General features: G+C 39.1%; 1 protein-coding gene across 1 annotated transcript in view; it reads right to left on the bottom strand.

Annotated features, from left to right (window-relative positions):
- myom1a (myomesin 1a (skelemin)) overlaps positions 1-20255 on the bottom strand; it is a 67492-nt gene that overhangs the window by 15043 nt on the left and 32194 nt on the right. The window contains exons 12-22 of the mRNA XM_034182891.1: positions 19858-20057; positions 19219-19275; positions 18983-19107; positions 16588-16771; positions 16056-16230; positions 11080-11201; positions 6864-7060; positions 4970-5096; positions 2701-2885; positions 1732-1846; positions 1355-1511 (exon numbers count right to left, since the gene is read on the bottom strand). Of these exons, the coding sequence (XP_034038782.1) occupies positions 1355-1511; positions 1732-1846; positions 2701-2885; positions 4970-5096; positions 6864-7060; positions 11080-11201; positions 16056-16230; positions 16588-16771; positions 18983-19107; positions 19219-19275; positions 19858-20057 (1644 nt within the window). The remainder of the gene's footprint in view (positions 1-1354; positions 1512-1731; positions 1847-2700; positions 2886-4969; positions 5097-6863; positions 7061-11079; positions 11202-16055; positions 16231-16587; positions 16772-18982; positions 19108-19218; positions 19276-19857; positions 20058-20255) is intronic.

The following is a 20255-nucleotide window of genomic DNA, read 5'->3' as shown; positions in this document are numbered from 1 at the left end:
TTAGCATCAAATTATTCAGCCTCAGAAACGTCAACCTAAAAAAAAATTAATCCTAAAAAAAATTCAACCTAAAAAAAAAATCCAACCTCAAAATAATTCAACCTAAATCACTGAGGGCCAAAGTCATTGGGCCAAAGGTCAAATGTATGTAGTTTTTTTTTTTAAACAGTGTGCCCTCCTTTGACTGAGTTTGTGTAAGATAACCTTCATACTCAGATCATGTCAGTGTCCCTTTGTTTCCTGTCTTTTGTCTAGTCTGTGTCTTGTTGTTGTAGTAGTTAGTGACCCCTATGTAATGTAGTCTGTTGTTGTATTGTAAACTCCTGTGATGGTTGTGTGTTTTTAAAGTTAATTGTTTATTTTTTATAGTCTGTCAGGGACTACAGATGGAAATGAGCCCATGTCTATAATCTGACATATTTACACTTAATTGTTCATTAATATGTGTTGTCCCTTTTAAATAAATGAAAAAAAAAAAAGAAAAATTCAACCTAAAAAAAAAAAATCCACCTCAAAAAATTCAACCTCAAAAATTAGAAAAGCAGGGAGACACAATCCATATGGAAGTAAATCTGTGCCATCAGAGTTTGAATTTGAATTATTAAGGTTGAATGTTTTTAGCATCAAAATCAGAGTTTGAAGTTGAATTTCAAAGGCTGAATTTGTGTAGCATCAAATTATTCAGCCTCAAAACTTCAACCTAAAAAAATCAACCTCAAAAATTCAACAATTAAAAAAAAAAAAAAAAAGAAAATCAACAAAAAAATAAAAAATTCAACCTCAAAAAATAGAAAAGCAGGGAGAAGCAATCGATCCCTGTCTCAATCATCCAATGTCACAGATTTACTTCCATACCTAAAGGTTGGATGATTGAGACAGGGATCGATTGCTTCTCCCTGCTTTTCTATTTTTTTAGGTTGAATTTTTTATTTTTTTTAGGTTGATTTTTTTTTTTAGGTTGAAATTTTTTTTGTTGTTGATTTTTTTTTGGGGGGGGGGGGTAATTTTTTGAGGTTGAATTTTTTTTTAGGTTGAATTTTTTTTTTAGGTTGACATTTTTGAGGCTGAATAATTTGATGCTAAACAAATTCAGTCATAAATTCAACTTCAAACTGATTTTGATGCTAAAAACATTCAAACTTAAAAATTCAAATTCTAACTCTGATGGCACAGATTTACTTCCATACATCTGCATTGTATACTATAATCCATAGTATAGTAATTAGAACAATGTTGTCATCTTGTGCATTCAGTTATGTCAGTGTTGATTTAACACTGTAGATTGTATCACTTAAGTTAGTGGAACACATTCTTCACTTCATTAATGCACAAAACTGCAGCACGTGATACTTACTTGCCCTTTTCAGTGACAATCGTCAGGCGAGAAGTGTCTGTGATAACCTTGTAATTTTTAGACCAAACAAATTTAGAGCCTTCCCTCATCTCTGAGCACTCAAAAATCATAGAGATTACACCATCGTCATCGACGTCCACAACAATTTCATGGGTGCCTGAAGGAGGAAGTTGCATCGGTTAAAACTGCCCATATCTTACATCTGCTAAGAGCAAAATGAACCAGCAAGCTTGTGAAATAATATCATCCACTATGTCATATGGTGAATTTAAGTGCCAGTACTGAGTAATATGAATTTCCTTCACTTCTGCAGGATTCCTTGACCTGCGTAGGAACACTGCAACTGATCGTGTGAGTTACATAACAGGCACACTCACCGGGGCGAGTCTGGGCCACGATTGGTCCGAAGACTGCTGAGGGCTTTCCAACTCCAACAAGATTTTGAGCGCGCACACGGAAGACGTAGGATGCACCAGCCTTCAGCCCCGTCACCTGCGTGAGCACATGAGGAAACCAGGGGAGAGACGGTTATAAAAATACTTTCTTCATAATTACCCACCCTGTATTTCATATGATGCTCTGAAAAAAATAACAGATGTCATGTGGAAAAAAATATACAGTATTCTAATCCAATTACATTTTTTCTGCAAATCTAATTGGTTAATCATGTGAGATTTCAAACCGTATAATATTGGGGTAACGGCAAAATATTCAACCGTTTCACATTTGGATGTATTACTCCGCGTCCTGACTGGTGTTCTGACAAGGTGTCATTCCTGTCAAATATCGTTCCTATCCTCTGCGCAACTGCGCGTGTGCAGAGGACGCAACTGCGTATGCATGCACAGTATTGTTAGGCTGCGGAACTGTCGAGTTATGTGACGAGATGCACATTTGATAGAACACCAGCCATGCGCGCTGCTAGCTGTTAGCGCTGTTAGCTGAGAGCGAGAGAAAGTCGCATACTGCCGCCACCAAAATGGGTAAGTTTAAGCTACCATACGAAAGTATCGATGAGGATTCTGATATAGAATTACCGTTTCACATTTGATGGATTTGGTGGATTTTCACATTTAATGGATTTGATGGATTACTCTGCGCTCTGACCGCTGTTGGAGTGATGCTGCCTCACGGTAAGTTTCGCCGACCAAATTACCTACAGAAAAATAAACTGCAAATGATGGAACTGGATTAGAGTGGGAATAACCCCCTTGTGTCTGATGATTTGTGGACATTCATGCTGTTATACGGTCACAAATATCTGCTCAATTTGCAATCGTATAGCTATCATGAACGTCTGCAAATCATCAGATACAACAGGGTTATTCCCTAATTTTCCTCCTTACTTTCATGTATTTCATCCTGTTGACCTTCTCATGGACAGCCTTCCAGCCCTCTTCTCCAGCTGTGGCCTCCTTGATGTCCAAATAGTAGCCATTAACAGGACTACGGCCATCATATGCAGGTTGGTCCCACAGAATTACGACGGAGGAGTCACGGACCTCCAGCACACGAAGACCAGACGGAGAACCTGAGTGGACAATCCCAGTCAGACCAATTAAAGTGTGTTCTTTGTAATTTGATGACTGCATTTGAATTCTCAAACATGAATGCCCATATATAAAGAAAGTGGATTCAATCACAACACAGTGAGCCTCATGCAAGAACATTTTCCTAAACTTCTCTTTAACTTCTTGCATCTTTCTTGGATTTTTTTTTTTTTTCCTATGGTGCAGCCGATGGGCGAGATGTCACTATGTGCTGGGAGTCAGCCAGTCAGTTATGTGACAGTTCACTTGTAAGCAACATTGCTTTAGTTGGACTGGCTGGATTGTCACCAATCTTGGTATATTCATTACGAAGTGTATATTTTGCCCGATACGGCAAACACACACCTAGCGCTATTTGACCGGATCTCCTCACTGATTGGTTAGTTCAAATGACGTTATTTCAAGAGTTTATTTCAACATGGCGGCACCTTCGGCATTGAGTGTTGGTGCTAATTTTTCATCTTTAATGCCGTTTTTGGGTGCCATATACGTAGTTGGAGGGATTCTATGCCGTTTTGGGTGCCATAAAGTCGTTTGAATCGGAACAGAAAATCACCTACTGGCAGAGGGATTCTTGGACGCTAAAAGCAGCTCAAAAATGTGGCATAGCCATGCCCGAAATTATTTCCACCGGCCGTTTTGGGTGCCATAAAGTCGTTTGAATCGGAACAGAAAATCACCAACTGGCGGAGGGATTCTACGCCGTTTTGGGTCACATTGCTAAAAGCGGCTCAAAAACGTGGCATAGCCGTGCCTGAAATTATTTCCCCCATGTGGCGAAAATTATTTCCACCGCCGTGCCTGAAATTATTTACACCAGCGCTTTTCGCCACGTGGTGGAAATAATTTCGGGCATGGTGTAAATCATTTTTGCCGTCTTGGTAATTTTCTGTGTTGGGCGGGGATGATAAATGTATTTTTTTTATTTGGCCTTAAGTGGCCTCATTTTGTGTAGCTAACATGATAAAACATTCAACATGCCATGGTAAACAGAAATACAGAAGTCCACGTCAGCACGTGTGTTTATCCTGTTTTTTTCCTCTATCAGTGTCATGTCTGCAAAACCTTCGATCAGTCCACCCCTGAAATAGTGAAATGGTAAAATATGCCAATTTTCAATAATGAAAATCACCAATATCGAGCTACTATTATGAATGTGAAATAAGGTGATCTTAAACTCCAATTGCCTTTAAGTTCCCGCCTGACCATGGCCGTTCCGTTCCGTCTGTCGTGAATAAATTTAGACAGCCAGCAAAACACTGCAACCCACCATTTTGCTGGTGCCGCGTACAGCAAAATATCGTCCAGTTCAGTTTTGCCAAGGGCACCGCCATGTTGAAATAAACTCTTCGATGGCGTCATTTGAACTAGCCAATCAGCGAGGAGATCCGGTCAAATAGCGTTAGGTGCGTGTTTGCCGTATCTGGCAAAATATCCACTGCCTATTCAGTATGCATAGTGACCCCAAGAAACCTACTGATTTTGGGATTAAAAGATCAAAGGTCAAGGTTACTGGAACATACTTTGTAAAAATCTTATGAGTGCAACAACATCTTTTTTAACTGCCCGATTGTCACTTAACATGGTATGTGTGTTAGGTATATTGACCCCAAGAAGCCTATTGGCATTGGGATCACAAGGTCAAAGGTCAACATTATTGGAGCATATTTTGTAAAACTCTTGTAAGCACAATAACGTCTTTCCTTTTAACGTGGTTCTCACTAAACGTGTGTGTGTGTGTGTGTGTGTGTTAGGCATGGTGACCACAAGAAGCCTATTGATTTAGGGGTCAAAGGGCCAAAGGACAAAATCACTGAACTACTTTGTAAAAGCCTTCTGCAGAAAAGCATCACTTGTCAGTGGTAAGCTTATCAAAATTTGCCCCTGGCCCCGTGCATTACTGCAGACTATGTGCTTGTTTAGTATGATAAGCTCATAAATAACATGTAAATACAGGTGTTATTTATGCTAATTGACTGTATATGCCTGACGGATACACTTTTTGGATGCATGCATTCTGTGGTAGTGAACAGTAGTGACTGTAATTGACATAAAAGTGTCCCACCTGGCACTGTAATGGTCCACTCCTTACACTCCAGAGGAGCACTGGGCACAGAGGCTTTGCTTACACCTGCCATGTTCACAGCTCGCACCTGGAACTGGTAGAACACGTTCTCCTTCAGGTTCTCAGCCTAAACAAAAGCAAATGCAGAGAGTGAGAAATGATCAAACTGTTTTGGACTTACAAAACCATACAACACAACAGACAAATTCTTAAAATAATCTATCTCAACATAAAACTAACGGGATGCCAGTCATGAACATAATGACATTTTCTGGCAAAATTTAAGGCAACCAGCTGCATAAAGTTTGCATGTGTGTCTTGATGTATACATGACAATTCCTTTTAGCTCCAGCCTGAGTCTATGGCAGACAGGTCTCTCCTGCCAAATAAGTCAACGTGTGTATTTGGTTGTATTTTCACCAGCTGGGCGTATGACTCTCATTGAGCAAGAGAGTAGGACTTGTTCTGTGCACAAGTTCACTACAATCTACTCTGATGCAGGTATCTCAGCAACACTACACAAGTGAGGTGGAGATATGCTCTGGAGAGAAGGGGAATGAAGAAATAAGTGCAAAATGGAATACATGTGTGTGAACAAGGGGGAGCATGGTGGAACAATGATATTGTATGTTGTAGAGGTGGGGAAGGTAAGTGACTTCAAATACTTGCGGTCAAGTGTTACAAGTAATGGAGATTGAGGTAGAGAGTTGAAGAAGAGAGTGCAGGCAGGGTGGAGTGGAGTAGCAGGTATGATTTATGGTAGAAGAATATCTGTTAGAGGGAAGAGTAAAGTTTACAATACAGTAATGAGACCAACTTTACTGTATGGTGGTGCTAACAAAAATAAGGAAGAGCTAAAGGTGGTGGAGCTGAAGGTGCTACAATTTTCCTTGACAGCAATGAGGACGTAGGTAGGGCAGTTAGGAGACAAAGTTAGAGGGATGAGATTGAGATGGTTTGGACATGTACAGAGAAAGAACCCAGTGTATATGGGAAGAAGGATGGAGGGAAGGCAAAGAGGAGGTTTATGGATATATTGAGAGAGGATGAAGATGCAGAAAAAAGGGTGAGCTAGAGATGAAGGATCTGCTCAGGCGACCCCAAACAGGATCGGCTGAAACAGAAGAAGAAGAAGAAAAAAAGATACTGTATATAGCTTTGCTTTCTAAACTTAAGTGCATTGAAGGCTTCCCCTCAGGGAGCTTTGGTAACCCAATTTCTCAATACCAAAGCACTGTGCACCTGATGCAGTCCAGTTTAAAGGGAAAGCTGGGTGCCTCTCTAATTGGTTGACAATACTTTCAGAATACAAATCGCCCATGCCTAATGAACATGGTAAATCCAAACCCTTGGTGCCCAGTGCCTTTGTTTGTGCTTTCCCACTGCTAAAATGTGAACAGGTGCTCAATCACCTCACACTTGGATTTACATCAACTGCTTGTTTTTGCATCCACCATTATGATTGGGATCAAAATATGTTAAATTTTACCTTTTTTATTTCATTTAGTGCCAAATCACAATAAAGTTGCCTCAATGCGCGTCACACAAGTAAGGTCTAACCTTACCAACCTCCAGAACAAGCACAAAGGCGACAGTGGTAAGGAAAAACTCCCTCTGATGATTTGAGGAAGAAACCTCTAGCAGACCAGATTCAAAGGGGTGACCCTCTGCTTGGGCCATGCTACAGACACAATATACAAAACAATTTACAAAACAAATATACAGGAAATTTTGCCAGTGCACAGGACAGGATTGTTGCGGGAGTAGACAAAACACCCATCTCTGGATGGATGTGGTGTCTTGACTTTCTCATCTCAACTTGACTTTTACTACTTTTTTACATCTAGTATAAATCTGGGTGATTGGTGCCTGCAGTAAAAATAAATAAACATACTTTATAGGAGGTTGCACTCAATGCCTGGTGGTTCAGTTCGTGCCATTTCCCAACAACGCCTTTCTTCACAGTTCTGTAGTCCACAAAATATCCCCTGAGACCAGCTCCTCCATTGTCAGCAGGTGCAGTCCATCCCAACACCATACAGTCTTTGACAGCCTCCAACAGAGTCACATCAGTGGGTTTTCCAGGAACAGCTGTAATCATAGTAGATGTATTTTAAAGGAATGAATCAGTTGTGTGAACCTTCAGGCCCTAGTAGGTGTAACATCTAACAGCAATCACCATGATAAGTACAGCTGTACATGCTACATGCTTACAGCAGTTTGGACACATTTCCTAGGGTCATCAAGAAACATCAAGTACTCCCACTGTAGAGCCAGACGCAGGGGAGAATTCTGACTCCAAGGAATTCTCGAAAGCTGGATGAGTCACTCATTAGATTCATGCTCTTAAGAACACAATGTTTTAGTCTCCACTTGCTCCATGCAGCAAGCTGCAGCCCTGAGGAGATCCCAAAAGTCATAAGAGAACTCACACAAATATGAATTACACAGAAATCAAGAGAAAACACGAAATGCACAAATTTGCAAAGGTTTTACGATTTATTTAACCTGGCCAGTGAAAAATATTGGAAAAAAAAATTAAAATCCAGATCAAGAGTGTTAATGATGAATTGTAGGTCAGGCAGGCACATGCAAATATCAAAGTATAACATGTAAGCTATAAAAGAATTGAAACAAAAGTAAATATTCCTAGGCTTTGGAACAGATGAGTAACTCTTGTACGTCTTGTACTAACATCCTGCAACGGGAAATCAAAAGGCAAATCATGAGGATAAACTAATTAAAGCTTAATGCACTAGATCTATCTATCTGTTAATGATGAATTGTAGGTCAGGCAGGCACATGCAAATATCAAAGTATAACATGTAAGCTATAAAAGAATTGAAACAAAAGTAAATATTCCTAGGCTTTGGAACAGATGAGTAACTCTTGTACGTCTTGTACTAACATCCTGCAACGGGAAATCAAAAGGCAAATCATGAGGATAAACTAATTAAAGCTTAATGCACTAGATCTATCTATCTATCTATCTATCTATCTATCTATCTATCTATCTAAATAAATAAAATAAAATAAAAAAATCTCTAAAAAGTGAGTGTAAAGCAAATCGGTTCATTTCTCAGACAATGACAAGAGACTTTTAAGTCGTGTCATAAAGTATGTGTTTAAAGTACATGCAGCAAAAATATAATAGATATGCAACACCTTTGTTTTTGCTCCCATTTTTCAAGAATTGAAGTAAAATACCTATGTCAGCCTTCTTCTGTGTACATAAAAGGAGTATTTCCTCAAGTTAGGTTTACAAATTTGTTCAAATTTATGTTAGTGGGCGCTTGATTAGTATGATTATTGCACAGATGTGACTTGTATTAGTCACGATAAAAGGCCACTCTGAAATGTGCAGCTGATCTTGGAAAAAAAAAAAAAGAGGTTTATTAGATGGTGGCGCCCCTGGGCTGAAGTGGTTATATGTGGTCTGCAGTTATAACACATGTTAGAATGGACATTGGACAATGGAGGCAGCTTATGGTAGTGAAATGAATATTCGGTTCATGGGGAACAGCTCTGGTGGACAATCCTGCAGTCAGTGTGATGACTGCAAAATCCCTCAATAGCTGTGACTTCTGCAGGATTCTGCTTTATATATATATATATATATATATATATATATATATATATATATATATATATATATATATATATATATATATATATATTATGGGTGATTCTTTAACTACGGGCACTATTGGCCTTGTAAATGTAATTTCCACCACACCATTGCCTTACAATATAAAGCGCCTTGGGGCAACTGTTTGTTGTGATTTGGCGCTATATACATGTGCTCTGATGTCACTGTTTATCTCCATAGAAAATACCCAAACAATCTTTTTTAAAGGGACATTACAGTGTTGTGGTGGAAATTACAGCAATAGTGTGGGACAACAACATTTTGTTTAAAAAAAATCACAACAGTTGTATGACATTGAATACCCCAATTATGTTTTGATTATTTTACTGATATTTTATTCAGAGATATTTTAAAACATTAGAAAAAAACGTTTCTTTACCATTCATTTTTATCATTGAAGATCAAAAGTCTGGGTGTGGGACAAGCACAAAACGGCAATATTTGCATATAATGATGCTGAAAAAAGGTGAAAAAGTCATCATAGACTACTAGAACAAATTTCTTAACACACTTTCATTGTAAAGATAACTATAAAAGTGTGAAATTTCCCCTTTTTTCTGTTTTTCATACAATATGATCAAAGGACATAATAAGTGCCCGTAGTCTAAGAATCACCCATATATATATATATATATATATATATATATATATATATATATATATATATATATATATATATATATATATATATATATATATATATATATATATATATATATATATATATATATATATATATAACTGCACCATTTAGAGTGTCCTTTCATTGGTAGAATGGCCTAAGCAGTGGGTCACCCCTTTGAGTCTGGTCTGCTTGAGGTTTCTTCTGCAGTATCATCAGAGGGAGTTTTTCCTTCCATGGTTGCCTGTGTGCTTGCTCTAGGGGTTGGTAAGGTTAGACGTTACTTGTGTGCAGTGGTGGGCACTGTTCAGCTTATCTGATAACAGATAATTATCGAAGCTAATGTTTTTGTGAGCGGATTAGCTTTCCAGATAAGTTAAAAAACCATCAGAAGACCAATTATCGATAAATTTAGTTCTGATAACTTTCAGTCTGCTAACATTTTTTCTTTTTTTTTTTTTTGCTGGTAAAGTGGGCAAAGTGTAATGGTCAAAAACATTTGTAAACCCTAAAGTAAAACATTTTAGTCCCTGTCGTGAGTAAATCAGTGGTTTGTGGCAGACTGGCTGTCGCTTACTGATGACATCATTAAATGCAAGACGTGATTGGGCGGTCGATGCAGGGAGCATTGTGGGTAGTGTAGTTCAGGTTCAGTTTGGACGTTACAGTGAGTGTTACCGTCCACTCGACACAAACAAAACAGACTAATTTTAACATTATTTTATTTTATTTCTTTGTGGGTGACTGGATAATTTAATTGCCAAGACTCGGTAGGAGAGAGGAGATCTCACGGTGCAGCTGTGTTACAGAGGGAATTTTCTTCACCATTTTAGACACTGTTTTGGATAATCAGGATGCTTTATGTAGATTATTTATTCAGATGAATCCCACTGAAACTAACAGGTAAGAATTTATATTTACTACGTGTCTTTTACTCTGCCAATCAATGCATTAATGGACGTATTTCGGTTGTTTAAGCCGCAGGATTCAAAGCGTGTGAAAAAAGCAGCAGCTTTTAGTTCGTAAATGAGTGTATATAATACCAAGATAAACTGTGACTTCTAATACTGTGTTTTACTCCTTTTGAAAGATTATGACAGTGTTTGGGGTTTTATTTTTTTAATCATTCATTTTTCCTGTGTTCTTTTTGTGTTTGTGATCCTTGAATTTACCCAGCAGCCCCTGTGACGCTTAAAGTGAAACTGGTTTATCAGAAGCTGACAGTGTAATCTGATGTGGCCGCATCCGAATCAATACTAAAAGTTATCGGTTATCTGTAATAAAGATACATTTTTTAGTAGTTTATCGGCTTAGCGTCATAAAAGATAACTTTTCAGTTATCGGATTAATGGTTATGGAAGCTAACTTTTGGTTAGCTGTGCGCACCACTGCTTGTGTGATGTGCCTTGAGGCAGCTTTGTTCTGATTTGGCGCTATACGTATAAACTAAATAAATTGAATTGAAATAAATTTAAATTGTGACCAGGCCAAGGCATATTTGTGTAATAATCATGCTGTTTAATCAGCATCATAATATACCACACCAGCCAGGTGGATGAAGTATCTTGGTGATGGTGAAATGCTCGCTAACCTGGATTTTAACATATTTGTAAATGTTTTGTGTACATACAAAAAAAAAAAACTTCAGTATTTTACTTCAGTGCATGAAAAATGGGAACAAAAACATGTTTTGCTTTTATACACGTGATGAGGACAGAACAATGCTGAAGTGTGCACATTCTCTTAGCAGCAATTTTTCTCTGGACAAATGTTGGAAAACAGTGGGTTTGGCTTGAATGTTCAAGTTGAAATTGGAGTCACGGAGATGAGGATACTCACAGACAGCAGCCTTCACTTCGACAGCATCAGAATGGGAGGAGCTCTGGCTGTACCCCGCAGCATTAACAGCCTTCACCCTGAAGACGTACGTTTCCCCAGTAATCAGGCCATGGCAAACAAACCTGAAGACAGTGCAGGGCCTCGGGTTAGAAATAATGTACACTGTACAATTGTACATTGTACATTGCAAAAGTTTACAAAGGTTAGGTTCAGGCTCGGACTGATACTCTGTGATTTTGGGCATTTGCCCGGTGGGCCGCTGCACGTTTAGACGTGCGTGGGCCGGCCCTCCCATATTTATGGAGATTATGGAAATATACAGTGTTCTCGAACCGCGCGCTGCTGTCAACACAAAGAAAGTCCGTGATTGGTGAAGCTACAGCATTTAATCGGCGCAGCTACAGAGCCACTTTCCTGCATTTGTGTCAAAATAAAAGTTCTGTAGTGTTTCATACACGGCGCAGTCTTATTCTAGGTTTCAGTTTTGCTTCCGTTTGATCACACAACGGAGACTTACATTGAGCACAATGATTGACATGACCAACAGCCAATGACAATGGAGAGCCATACAGGGTGGCCAATCAGATTGCAGGAAGAGCAGGCGGCCGCTCCCGCCCCTGTGAATGGATTGAGTCCTCGGCACCTGGACTTCTCTCCGCTCTTCTACTGATACAAGGTTGGAATCGTTTCTTTTATCTTAATTAACTGTGCTTTACTTTTGTTAATCTTTAAATGCAACAGCTACGGACTTCAGCTCCTTAATTTGCTGCTGTGTGAATCCTAGCAGTGGTTACACATTACACCCCCCCTCTCTCTCTCTCTCTCTCTCTCTCTCTCTCTCTCTCTCTCTCTCTCTCTCTCTCTCTCACTCACACACACTTTGGAGACACAAAAACTTTTTTCCGCTTATGTGCATTTGCTTCCGTTTTGTCAGTCCCTGCACCAGAAAAAAAAAATATTAAGGGGGCGATGAGTTTATCACAGGGGGCGGGGTCGCCCCCCCCCCAAAAAAAATAGTTTCCACCGGAGGAGACGTGCGCTCCTGGAAAGCTCGTGTATTTACGCTGCACCGTTGTAAGAGACTGACTACGAGTGAAGAGTGATGACAGTATTTTTTTAAATTATTATTTGAACGTATAGACCAGGGGTGGGCAATCATGTGCCATAAAGGGCCGAGACACTGCAGGTTTTCCCTGCAACCAGTCACCTCAGCAGGTGATTTCATTAATGATCAGGTGTCTCAGCAGGTGATTTCATTGACAACCAGGTGTTTATGTTCAGAGGAGAAGCTCATCAGCAACCCACCTGCTGAGGTGAATGGTTGCATGGAAAACCTGCAGTGTCTCGGCCCTCGATGCCCACCCCTGGTATAGACCCTCAGTCAAGTGATCTCCTGCATATCACAGAGCTGGTGTTCTGTCGAGATGAGGTGCGCCAACTTTCGACACTCTGAGCTGTGACGTACCTTCGCATTGTCCGATGGGAAGGACGCGTCGGGCGAAAACACGGAAGACTCGTGGCAGAAACCACTGATCTCTACAAAATGGATTGGACCAATCTGATTGGTGCAGAAACCACTGAACTGTACAAAACATTAACGTGCGACAGGACTGCTCATTTAGAGAGCGGTTTTCTGAAGAAAAATCATTGGAAATGTTTTTTTGTTGTTGTTACCTCAAAATTTCTGATTACTGTTAAAAAAAGTTTAGAACATTTGTAATTAAAATAGGTAAATAAATCAACAAATGGTTCTTTAGAAACCTTTCATCTGTATTAAAACCACCTGTTATTTCAGATTAGATAATTTCTTGTTTAACATAAGGAACCTCAGACATTTATTTTTAGACAAATAAAATAACATGGAAACTTGTATATTTTTTGAAGTCTGGTAGATTATTTATATCTTATTTCAACCAGAAAAACAAACACTAAATAAATACAAGTGTTTATTATAAATGCAAAAGGAAATAATTTAACAATGAGTGCAGTGTGATTGTAAAGTAGGATTTCTGTGACATAAACCTCATGATGTTTTATATATATATATATATATATATATATATATATATATATATATATATATATATATATATATATATATATATACTCATTTAAACTTGTAATTTCGTCAAAATATGTAATTGCCTTTAATTTTATCAGGACGCCCTCTCATGGCGCCGGGTCCGCGTTTTGTACTATGATCAATGTTATGTGGGCCGCTGAAGAGGAGGTACTGCTGGCCCACTACCACCAGAGGGCGCCCTGCTTGGAGTGCGGGCTCCAAGCACGAGAGGGCGCCAGACCCAGAAGAAGTGACAGCTGTCATTCATCCCCTGCACCAGCTGTCACTCGTTCATCATCATCATCACCATCATAAAAGCCGGACTGCAACTCCACCTCCTCGCCGAGAAATCGACTACCGAGAGGTAATTTCTCTGCTGACTGACACATTGTGTAACCAACTGAACTTCTGTTGCAGCCGTTTTCCTGAAGTGTTGCCTTGTCTGGAGGATTGGCGTTTGGTGCGAGAGTGACGGCTTCACCTCGCACCCCATCCCAGATAAGTGGTAGATCAGGAGCTGCACGAGTGTGTGATTTGGAGGTGGAGGTGCTCCCTCCTAACTGTGTACAGACTGTAGACCACTGAGTGTACGGATTTACACTCATTCATCTTGTCTCTGCTTTTTGCCAGCAGTACCAGGGTCGACAGCCGAAGACAGAGGTCACCTGGGGATTCGGGACTTGGCGGCTCCGGTGTTCTTCAGACCGTTGGTGGTGGAGGCCGTGTGGGACGCGGCCTCTCTCTCGTCGGGGTCTTCTATCTTCGAGCCTGCCCACACGTCACCTGGTGTTAATTGACTTTGCAATTTCTGTGTATTTAGTTGTGTATTGTCACAACAGTAAATTGTTACCTTTTGGCTTACTCATTGTCCGTTCATTTGCGCCCCCTGTTGTGGGTCCGTGCTACGACACCTTCCCAACAATCAAGGTGAAATGTTCATAGTGTTTAGGTGTATAGTATTTGTTCATTGGGGGTTCGGTATGGACGGGTGGGTGTGCGTGTTTGGGGGTGGATTCGTTGGGCTGGTAGTGGGCTGGTCCAGAGAAAAAATGCCAGGGACGAAATTTGTTCCCAGTCTGACCCTGGTTAGGTTAAATTGTTCCAGTTAACTACACCAAGACCTGGAGAAACTGCATTTCGTTCTGCCTGTAAGGGTTGAGTGACAATAAAGTGAGTCTGAGTCTGAAATAAGTCACTTAAAGTAATTTGAGGTTAGTAATTTTAATAGTTCTTAACCTACAGTTCCCCTGAATGGGTAGAATGTCCATCGTATGTTACTCCTCCAGACAAGGCTCGAATTACAGGAGGTGCTGGGGTCTACCACCATAGTGTTTTGAGTTGTTCCAAACATTTATATATCCTATCAATTGCAAATATTGCAATATACCTCCCAAACTTAAGCCTGGAAAAACTTATATGGTTAATTAATATGATTTCAGGCACCCCTAAAGTGGACAAGCTCTTCGTCTGCCTGCCTCACTGTGATCATTGCAATGCACATTACTGTTAGGTTCTTTTATCACGATGAGACCTCCAAAAAGAACTGGACAGGAAACGGACTTCAAAGTTTAGATGTATTGTAAAGAGTTGTTACACCGATACAGTTATCTCAGCACTGGGATCTTGAAGCAGTTGCATGTAAACACCAGGAACAAAGAACCTCGACCTCCTTTGTTCTCTAACTTTTATTACTTCAGCCTAAGCCACCCCCAATGTGGGCAGTCCTTAACCTGGCTTGAATCAGTGCCTATGTGCGATGGCTCTGTTTGCGGTGCATTTATGGTTGTTATGTACAAATCTTATAGTGTGTGTTTATGTATTTAGTGTAGTTTCACGCAATAAGAGTGTTCCATCATGCTGATTCTTTTTCCAAATAGACATGAATACTTTGGTTTTATCAATTAAACATATATAAAAAGATCAGATGGTTTTTATCAATTAGACAGCTGTAAAAGGATCTGATAGTTTTGCCAAATACAAGGACATTTTGTGCGTCAGCCATTTTTTAAAAGCAGTTAGGTTAAGATCAGATAGTTACAAGGCCATTTTGGGTGTGCGTCAGCCAAATTCAATTCAATTCAATTTTGTGTTATGCATCATGGAACACTGTTACATTACCCTATGGTCCAGTGTGTGGCGCCAATGTAAGCTGTTAGCTAGCTTGTTTAATACAATTTATTTTCTGATGTTCAGAGGTTCTAAATTAGATTGTCGATGGATGAATGTTAAAGTTAGCTAGTTTCAGACTCTTGCCTGAACCCCTGGTTCAGGCATACATGTAGGTATAATGTTGGCAGAACATTACAGTTCAGCTAACTAACATTAGTTAGCTAAAGCTAACATTTGCACCTTCCCTGACGAGCAATCAATTATTAACTATGGACACACCAATTGGTTTTGCACTCTGCTGGTACCATTTACAGGTATCAGCTTTATTGAAAGGTGTCAAATATTACAAGTTTAGGAGCCAATCACAAGATAATAGATGTATTCATCTAACAATAATTTCTTCAAAACAAATGGGTTATTTCCAGCTATAAGCGTTCAAATAATGTTTTAAACACTCCACCCAGACATCTTCATTTAGTTTTATGTCCTTACTTATAATGCAATATATCGCTACTCAATGGTGCATGTGTGCAAAATCACTGGAAGTGTTCCAGTTTGGCTCTTTGTGTGTTTTACTTGTGTACTCAAACAAAACTGTAGTTATGTTGTGCCTTGGTGACAGTGTGCTAAGCTTAGGATGGCCATATTCCTGAAAGATTTGACATATTAGCATTGAAAATGCAAATCCACATAAAGAAACAACCCAAAACTCTTGCAACAATTTTACGTGTCCAACATTTTTGCGCATACGCACCATTGCATAGCGGTGGGTGATGACAAAACACCTAATATTACAATGTCTTACCTGGTCTGTTTGACAGGTTTGTTGTTGCACGCCACCCAGACGTCACTGCCCACTATGCTGCAGTCAATATAGTAGCCCACCAGGTGTTTGACATCCTTAGATGCACTCCAGAAGACCACCACTGAGGTGTCAGTGTTTCTGGTGGCTACAGGAGTGCCTGGAACTGAGGGCACATCTGTACAGGAGGAGATCAACAAACATGACTAATAGTTAAGTTATTTTACAAGTTTTTCTGTGTTGTAAAATTTCCAAAAAATATATATATTGCAGAAACATTTGAATTTTCATGTCTAACTAATGGAGATTTTAACATATATGACCCAGAAATGGCCCTGCAAAGAACTGGTGGTGTCTAGGGTGTACCCTGCCCCATGCCCTATGGCTGTTGGGATAGACTCCAGCCCCCCGTGACCCTTCATTAGAATAAGCGGGTATGGAAGACGAATGAATGACTGACCCAGATAATTAGTCTAATTATAAATATTATTAGCACTAGTTCTAATGGTTGAAGTGCATTCAGCACCTGCCTCACCTAGTTTGTCTCCAACAGTGACCTCTCCAGTGGGTGCAGAAGGTTCGCCCACACCAGCAGAGTTGCAGCATCGTACACGGAAGTTGTAGGATTTTCCTTCTGCCAGGTCAAACAGGGCATAGCGTGGAGATTTGACCGGCATGCCGGTGTTCACCCTCTGCCAGACGTCTGCCTCTGCAAGACACTGGGATCATCAGAAGGAAATATCAGCGAAGTCAGGAGATCATACTAAAAGAAGCAAGTTTTTTTTGTAACAGACAGCATAATCAGTGTTTTTGTATTTTTTTGGCGTATATAAGCAATATGTAGCCAAACAGTTTCTTTCATATTCTCTGTTTAGTTTATTCGGAGATATTATGCAGTATTAGTGTAAAATTACATGATTATTTTGTATTTAAAAGTTAAATTTGTATTATTTTGAAGCTACATACAGTAAATTGCATCATATCATGCCTTTGTTGGCTGCCTATTTTTGGAATGTTCACAGTAACAAATAAGTACTGGAATTTGAAAGTACACAAATGCAAGGTCCTCACATCTTCATATTCCAATCTTCAAATGTAAGTAATACTATTAAACACTACATCACAACAGGTAAAACCTTTTAGTTAGTAAACAAAGTATTAGTAGCTGAGGAACCTGTGATATAGAGTACTGTAAATCTGCTGTAAATGATGATGATTACAGAGTATTAGTAATCATCAGAAATATAAGAACTAATTTACAATAAATAATGAATGGGAAAAATGTACAAGTATTTCTAATGCATATTTATGTATTTATTATTTTATGTATAATTCACTTACTCAATATGATGCATAAATATGCATAAGCTCAATACATGTAAATGATATTTATATATTAGATAATCAAAATGTAACTGTAAATACAAAATGTTAATGTGATGATAAATAATAAAAAGATTTAATTATATAATATAATACAAAGCATATTATTTAAAATATCAAAATGTATTATCATTTGTTATATAACGGCTGAGTGGATCCTTGTCATTTGATTGGTGCTTTGTGTGTCACGTGACATGGATTATTCGTCCCATTTGTATTGCGTTGCATTTAGAGTGCAAATTTGGTTCCATACCTTTGGTACCATTGCACTCTGCAAATCCCGCCCACTAATGTGGGCAGCGTTTAGTTAAACGTGGAGTTTATTTTGCTAACTGACAACGATTTGGAGGAGCTAACTGACGGTGCTAATTCGCCAAACACATACACACGCACACACAAAACAAAGTCTTTTTTTGGTGGGGAAGAACACGAAGCTGGTGCATCGTGGACGACATCGTCAGAATTATTTTTGGACTCCTATAAGTTCGTGTTGGATGTCAGAGCAGCAGTGATGCACCAAAGCTGGACAAATTTCTGACACGATTTTTTGTTGGAGTGAGTAAGTACAAAAACTCTTTCATTATTTTTTTTTTGGAAGTACACAAAGTCAGTGCAGTGATGCACCAAAATGTAAGTCCCTTTTCTGTTGTTTATAAATGAATATCATAAGGCTCTATTTTAGCCGTTATATAAAACAAATAATGAATGTTTTTACATTCTTTCAATGGAACGAATATTTAATTTGGTGAAAACTCGTTGAATGGTATGTTTCAGCTTTTGCCTCATGAAATATTCGTACCTTTGAACTCATAAACATTCATTATTTGTATATTATTGATTGGCTGGAAACATTTAAACATACTAAAATGGATTAAAAAACTATATTTTAAGAGTTGTTAGGTTCCAAAAACAGCATTTTCGGTTTTAGAAGTGTTTATTTCTCGCTTGCTTTTACATAATATATGAGAAACATGTATATAAACACACAAAACGAAGCAATTTTGGAGGGACCAGCCACTGACATCACAGTGCAGCTCTACTCTGATTGGCTGTCATGCCCGCCACTCAAAAACAAAACTGAACAGATTGAAACAAAATGTGACTTTTTAAACCTCTTAAAACAGGTTGTTAGCCATCTTTGAACTTGTCCGACATCTGTGTCCCAAGAATATTTCCTGTAAATTTGAAGACTCTGAGACTAATAGGACAGGACTTATGCTGAGCACAGACGGACAGACAGACTGACGGACAGACAAACGGATGGATACAAAGCCTTCGCAATACCCGATGGCCATATTTGATGGCCTTGCGTAGTGATAAATGGATTGTTTTCTTATAATGCTTTCTCATGCAATACTGGTATGGCAACTTGATGATTAAGGACGTTGCTCAAGGGCACCTTAATAAGTTGCCTCTCTAATTTTTTTTGATATATATATTTATAATGTGAAATAATATTATATATGCTGTAGTTACATGTTGTAAAACTGCGTGGTATCAAAGCATTTGTTAAAATAAAGGTAGAAGTGCTCTGTTCCAATACTCACCTTCTCAATATAATACATGACCCCTTCATGACCTCTTTGGACTGGGGGCTTCCAGGCCAGCACCACATAACTTTTAGTTGCTTCGGTAACAACAACATCCGTGGGTTCTCCTGGGACCACGCCCACTGCAGAGGATCAGAGAAACCTTTAGCAGATGCTTAAGACACTGACCTCTGCCACGTCAAAATGAAAACATTCACATGTTGATTCTGTAATCTGCCTCGTGAAAATCATACCAGTGGGATCTTCCTCTGTGAATTTGATCATTCCAGTCCAAGGAGCTGACGGACCAGCTGTGGGCAGAAACCAACAAAAAAAAAAAAACAAATATATAAAAGAAATGAAACAAGTTGCTTGGATGTTAATTACTTGAACAGTTAAACATTAACTTTTAGGGCAAATCCAATCAAGGAACCAATCATTTCTAAATTGATATCTGGATCTGCACCAATTCTCCCAAGTTCTTAGATCTTAGCACTCTGCATATGCATTTGTTTCTTTTTTTTTTTAAACAAAAATGTCTGTGCATTATCTTGAGAAATTCATGAAAATGTAAAAACAACAACAACAAAAAGCCTCATCTTGCAATGTTAAATAAATGGAAAAAGATTCATCAATATAAAGAAGAAGTGTGAAACAGATCCAAATGCACAGGTGGATACAGGATTTTTTTTTTCTTCTTTAAAAATGTGGAAGAGAATGAGGAGCTGTAAGAGTCTTGGCAGGGATGTCTTATTTATCCTATCTATATATTTTTTTTATCCTATTTGATCTATTTGATTTCTATTTTCTGGTCACTACATCCATATCAGACTTGGAGAACATTCATGAGGCATGAGTGCAAATGCAACTTAATCCATATCCGGATGTCTTACCCCGGAGGCGGGCTCTGTCAGAGGGATCCATGGCTACTACAGGCTCAGAGACTCGGGAAGGACGGCTGACGCCCGCCTTGTTCAAAGCCCGCACTCTGAAGATGTAAGAACGTCCCTCCACCAGCCCCGTGACGGGGAAACGGGCGTACTTGACGGGTGAGTCGTTACACTGAGCCCAGTGCAGGGTGCCCAACTCACACCTGCAAACACACAACATGCACTCTACAATACCAAAAACCTCATCTTTAAAACACCCGAGGACTTCAAGTTTCAATTGACTCATAACTGAAAATGTCTGAAAATGTCTGATTTGAACTTTGATAGAATTATGTTGCGCCTTCCTGTATCTCTGTAAATACTGAAGCTAGAGTGCAAGTTGCAACCCATACAGATGCATG

The sequence above is a fragment of the Thalassophryne amazonica genome, chromosome 12, assembly GCF_902500255.1.
Source record: "Thalassophryne amazonica chromosome 12, fThaAma1.1, whole genome shotgun sequence".
Lineage (NCBI taxonomy): Eukaryota > Metazoa > Chordata > Actinopteri > Batrachoidiformes > Batrachoididae > Thalassophryne > Thalassophryne amazonica.
Note: the sequence above shows the minus strand (reverse complement) of the source record. Positions and strands in the feature narration are given on the sequence as shown.